This window comes from Myotis brandtii, unplaced genomic scaffold, assembly GCF_000412655.1.
Source record: "Myotis brandtii unplaced genomic scaffold, ASM41265v1 scaffold1080, whole genome shotgun sequence".
Lineage (NCBI taxonomy): Eukaryota > Metazoa > Chordata > Mammalia > Chiroptera > Vespertilionidae > Myotis > Myotis brandtii.
The window spans coordinates 456,167-461,710 of record NW_005353677.1 but is presented as its reverse complement, the minus strand read 5'-3'; the positions used below and the strand labels follow the sequence as shown (position 1 = coordinate 461,710).

Genomic DNA, 5,544 nt, shown 5'->3' with positions numbered 1-5,544 from the left:
GCCCGGCGCTGCTGTCCGTCTGCTCCCGCTGCCCGTTTTGTGCCCCGCTACATACACAATAAACGTCTGCTTTAACGCCGAATCGTGGTTAATCTGTAAAAGACTTTTTAAATCTTTTTATTCTGAAATCATTGTACACTTACAGAAGCTCAAAAACAGTACAAAGAATTTCTACATACACATCACATATGGCCACATCTGCCTTATCGTTCTGTAAAAGGTATTTTAAGTGGCACTACACCTGCGCATGTGCAGGGTCCACAGGGCCTGCGGCTCAATGGCAGTGCGAACAGTAAGGAAGGCTCTGGCGTGCGTGTGTGTGTGTGTGTGTGTGTGTGTGTGTGTGTGGCGGGGTGGGGGCACGCGCAGCTGGCCGTAGTGAACACCACTAACACTATTCAGGGCGCTTCAACCGTCACAAAATGTGCATCTTCCACACGATGAAATACTGTAGATGCCAGCAGCGAGGCTATCACAAGGTGCCAGCACCAAGGGGTGCCTTCGGCAGTCAGGGGAGACGCACCTGTGCCCACTTGGAGAGGTGAAGCTAAAGGCTTTGGGGTCCCCCCCTCTTGTGCTGGAAGGTAGAGATGACCGCCCAACCCCTGGGTTTTTTAAGGATGCAGTTAAAATTGAAATACAATTTTGAATTTTTGTGATTTTTCTTTTTACTGATGTTCCTAACTAGATTACTGAATGCCAAAAATGTACTTAGAAATTACTTACTCCTAGAAAACTTGAAAAAAGAAAAAGATTATTTTCCTCTCAAGGACTTAGAAATATGATTTTTGTATTTTCTAGGATATATCTTATTAAGTAGTCCATTTATATCTTAAGATTGTATTTTTTTCATTTTAATGTTTACTCTCTATCCCATGCTTCTGGCCCAAGACCCTGAAATGAAGTTGGCAGCACAGAATAAAGGAAAATCTGTTCAACTTGCTGGGCTCAAAGGTTACCTCCTCCAAGGAACTGCCCTTCTAACCAGCTTAAAGGAGAGCGAGTCTGTAGGCCAGGTGTTGAAAACTGCCGGACTGCAGGCCAGCTCTGAAAGCCTGTGTTATTTGGTTTCCATATTATTACATAAAATACAGCACGTCACTTTAAAATGTCCAGCTACCTGGACCCCTTGCTGCATTAGACCAGCCCCGCTGGGACTGCATGTGCACGGCGCAAGTCAGCTGGCTCTGCACGGCCCTCTCTGCTCTTCCTCAGTCTCCAACATGCCCTGCTGCCTAACACGGGCCTGCTTCACTCCTTTCCCTTGCTTATTTGGCTCCTGTAGAAGGTTTTAGTTTTTGTCACTCTTGATGTTTTTAGCTTTCATTTTGTCTAACAAACTGAATTTATTAGATAATGACTATGAATTAATAACTTATAATCAATACTAGAGGCCCGGTGCACGGATTCGTGCACTGGTGGGGTCCCTCAGCCTGGCCTGCACCCTCTCGCAATCCGGGACCCCTGGGGGGATGTCAGACTGCTGGTTTTGGCCCGATCCCATAGGACTGCCGAAACCAGCAGCCCAACATCCCCTGAGGGATATAGCAGTGCAAGAAGCGGCAGGCAGCCCGGGAGGAGCCAGGGCCAGGCACCTCCACTCCCACTCATCCTGGCCCCGCTGCGGCTGCCACCATTCGGTAGCACTGCAGCAGAGGCAGGAGAGGCTCCTGCCGCCACAACTGTGCTCACCAGTTGTGAGCCTAGCTTCTGGCTGAGCGGCGCTCCCACTGTGGGAGTGCACTGACCACCAGGGGGCAGCTCCTGCGTTGAGCGTCTGCCCCCTGGTGGTCAGTGAGCGTCATAGCGACCAGTCGAGTGGTCGACTGGTTGTAACAGTCACTTAGGCTTTTATATATATAGATAATAGTACAAAACAAAGACATTAGGCTTGTACAGGCTTATCCCTCAAAGCAAATGCATGATTTCCTTTCATTTGAAAATTCTGTGGTCCATTTACTGCTCACCATCTAAGATGAGTATTTACACTCTTCTCAGAGGCCACCTGCGCGTAATTTACATGCAAGCTTCTGTGCCAAACAAGGTACCTTCAACATTCTCTCATCCCCTTTGGGCTCACCTCTGTGCATCCCTGCGCTGCTTCCAACCAGCGCCTGCAGACACTGCTCAGTGTCTCCTTGGGAAAGACTTTGGTGTTACAGTGTGAGCAGCTGCCGTAGTCAAAACAGTCCTGATGGTCACAGAATGTAAGATTCTAGACTCTCGAGCCTCATCGCCAACTCTGGCCATGTCTCCCACGTCTCATTTGTAAGACCTTCTCTCTCTTTAACGAGGTTCTCCAGATCCTCTCCTTCTGGGATTTTTCTCCTCTTTCCCGTCTTACCTTCTCCCCTTGTTTCAATGACCACATAATGTGGGACAACCCCCGAGGCTCCCTTTCCCAGGCTGAGCTCTTTCTTTAGGCCTGTCATTGTTCCCCTCCCGTTTCCCCGCTGTCTCCATTCCTGCACACTTTCAGGTCTAAGGCCCAGAGTTCTCTTTTTTTAATTTTAATATGTTTTTATTAATTACAGAGAGGACAGGAGAGGGAGAGAGAGATAAAAACTTCAATGATGAGAGAGAATCATTGATCGGCTGCCTCCTACATGCCCCACACTAGGGATCGAGCTGCAACCCGGGCATGTGTCCTGACCGGGAAGGACTTCCCTTCCCTAGCTGTCGGCTGCCGGCCAGGGCCTTCCTTCATTCCGCACCACCCCCTGGTGGTTAGCACACATCATAGCGAGCGATCCAACTCCCAGTCTCCCGGTTGAACTCCCGAGGGGACACTTTGCATATTAGCCTTTTATATATACAGATTTGCCTATATTTTCTGGCTGCTTTTATAGTTTTATTTGTTTAATATCCCATATCACAGGCAATTCAAAGGGGAAATGTTGAAGTAGTAAGTAAGAAGTCTGCTTTGCTACTTCCTTCCCTAGCAGCCAGCCACCGGTCATGTCGTGGCTCACTCCCGCTGTTGCCAGGACCTGGACTGCCCGCCTGGTCCTATTTTAAAGTCAATGGCTCTGGCTTACTACTGGGTCGGTGCCACATTTTGCTTTTAAAATATTTTTTATTAATTTGGAGCCCTGTTGTGCATATGAACATGTATTGAGAATAGTGCTGTATAAAATGTGTTCTTATTTCCACTCAGCAATACAGAGAACACACTGTCTTACTCATTTATTGCAGCTTTGCAGCTATTTTTGCTCCTTGGCTCCTCACTGTTGGTGTTCTCCCCATAAGCCCTGGCGAGTGCAGTCATGGCTCCCTCCGCGAGCCTGGCGCTGGGCGCTGGGAAGGAGAGGCCAGGCCGCACGCACGAAGGGACTGCGGTCTGAAGGTTGTGAGGCAGCAGCACATCAGAGTCCTCTCTGCGGGCAGGATGTGGGGGAACTTTTCTAGTCAAAGGTCATGGGCAGAGAACCAGCTGCAAGAGAGGCCATAGCAGATGGCCAGGATGGGTCATCACATGGGCAGGTGGGCATGGGCCACACAGGAGAAACAGCCTTGGTCATTGTTATTCAAACGCTGTGGGTCCCCTGGCCCCCTCCAGCATCCTCTGGAAGGTGGCGTGTACGCGTGGGTGAGTCACCCTCTGAAGATATAACACCACATGGAACCCCTGAAGAACTGGCCTTAAGTCGCTCCTATGAAGCAAAGCTACAAGCTCATTTGCAGCCAGACTTAAGCTTCTCTTTTGTGAATAACATTTTGTTTTTAAATTTTAGTGAGCACCAAAGTAGGACCATGCTTCACACAGGAAAGATGGGTTGTTAAAATAATGTATATGGGTGTGGTGGTATTTTTTGGTGATTGAGACATAAGTACTGAAATCAGACTGACCTAGCTTCAAACCCTGCTCTGCCACTTCCCGCTGTGTGACCTTAAGCAAGTTACGTACCCTGTCTGAGCCTGTACCTCTTTACAAGGAAAAAATGAGAAAATGTTTTTAAAAATATGTGTTATAAAATAAACAAACAAACAAAATGGAAACAGATTCATAGATACAGAGAAGAGAGGGGAGGGTTGAGGGACTGGGTAAAAAAAGTGAAGGAATTAAGAAGTACAAATTGGTAGTTACAGAACAGTCACAGGGATGAAAAGTACAGCAGAGGGAATATGGTCAATTATATCTTAATAACTGAAATATCCAGGGAGAACCACTCTGTACAGTACATGATTGTCTAACCACTATGCTGCACATCGGAACTAATGCAGAGTAATATTATATAGTAATAATATAATATATAGTAATAATGCAATTAAAAAGAAAGGAGAAAAATAACTGTGAACATTAATTACTAATTTGTCATATATTATCCGATCCTTAAGATAGCCTTGTGAGTTAGATGCTGCTGTCGTCATCTTACACCTGAGAAAGCTGATGCCCAACGCCACAAGGCTAGTAAGCGCTAGTCCCAGGAGGAGACCAGGCAATGCCAGCACGCGGCCTCGCTTCTATGACATGCTTCACTGTGTGCGCACAGCCCTGGATCAGCTCCCAGCTTCAGCAAATGCCCAGTGAAGGGTGCCTGTGGGTGTTTTGTCATGAATTCAGGGGCTCTCCGGCCAGAATTTCTACTCCAGTGTACATCCTTTGAGGCATGTAAATGTCATTTTTGCTGTAAAGCTCTTGAATTTCCAGGATTAATTCTTCCCCTTTCCTTCAAATGCTTAAATCACAGGTGCAACTGCCAAAAGAACTGGAATAAGAGGCCACAGCCTAACCTAGAAGAACAGGAATTGGAAAAGGCCTTGGACTGGAGCTTGAGGCTGTATCAGCAGCGTGGTTCTGGATCCAGGTGGAATGGGAACAACGCTAACGTCTGATGGAAGGATTTTATAAAAGGCAAAATGCTTGGCACATGGCAATATGTGGCTGACAAGGAAGAGGAAGGAGACTAAATAGTGATATTCAGGGGCAACATTTTCTACTTCCCATCAGTTTGAGTAACTATGGTGAAATTTAGTCATGCTCCCAGCACAAAAGTTAAAAAAACATTTTTTGTAAACATTCGCTTTACTGTTGCTTTCTTCTGCTAAGTAACAATAAATACTATAGAAGTGTTACTAGTATAGTTCCATTTTTTTCACCTTCCACCTCCTGTGCTGTAATTCACCACACAGTATCTTAAAGGAACAACTCATGTTTCATCTCCGGAAATGTGGTGGGTGACTTGAGCTCCAGGCCCTTCTGCTGCTTTAAAATGGAAGAATCGTTAATTAGCTCCTCTCTCGGAATCCATTGAGGTTTCCAGTTTCCAGCCACGCCAGGCTTTCTCCCTTGGCCATTCTCCTGGGGCTTTGGGATACACTTCTGATAGAAGTATCTGTGAGGAGCAGAATGTTTAAGCCACAGGACATGGAGAAAACAAAGTGTTTCCAGAAAACCCAATGGAGAAAATAAAACCTTTATATACACAAAACCTTCCCTATTTCCAAACACGTAGGGACAGTTATTGTCTCAATGCAAGGTTTTGTCGAGAGACAGGTGAAATTGTTCACATTATGCTTTTTCTATTGGCCCACTCCCTCGCT

At 46.5% G+C, this 5,544-nt stretch overlaps 1 protein-coding gene across 2 annotated transcripts in view; it reads left to right on the top strand.

The window, feature by feature from the left end:
- LMOD3 (leiomodin 3 (fetal)) overlaps positions 1–5,076 on the top strand; it is an 11,879-nt gene extending 6,803 nt beyond the window's left edge. For both annotated transcript variants that reach the window (XM_005857194.2, XM_014542524.1), the window contains one exon: positions 4,692–5,076. In XM_005857194.2, coding sequence (XP_005857256.1) covers positions 4,692–4,718 — 27 coding nt within the window. In that variant the 3' untranslated portion in view covers positions 4,719–5,076. The remainder of the gene's footprint in view (positions 1–4,691) is intronic.
- The last annotated feature ends 468 nt before the right edge of the window (positions 5,077–5,544 follow it).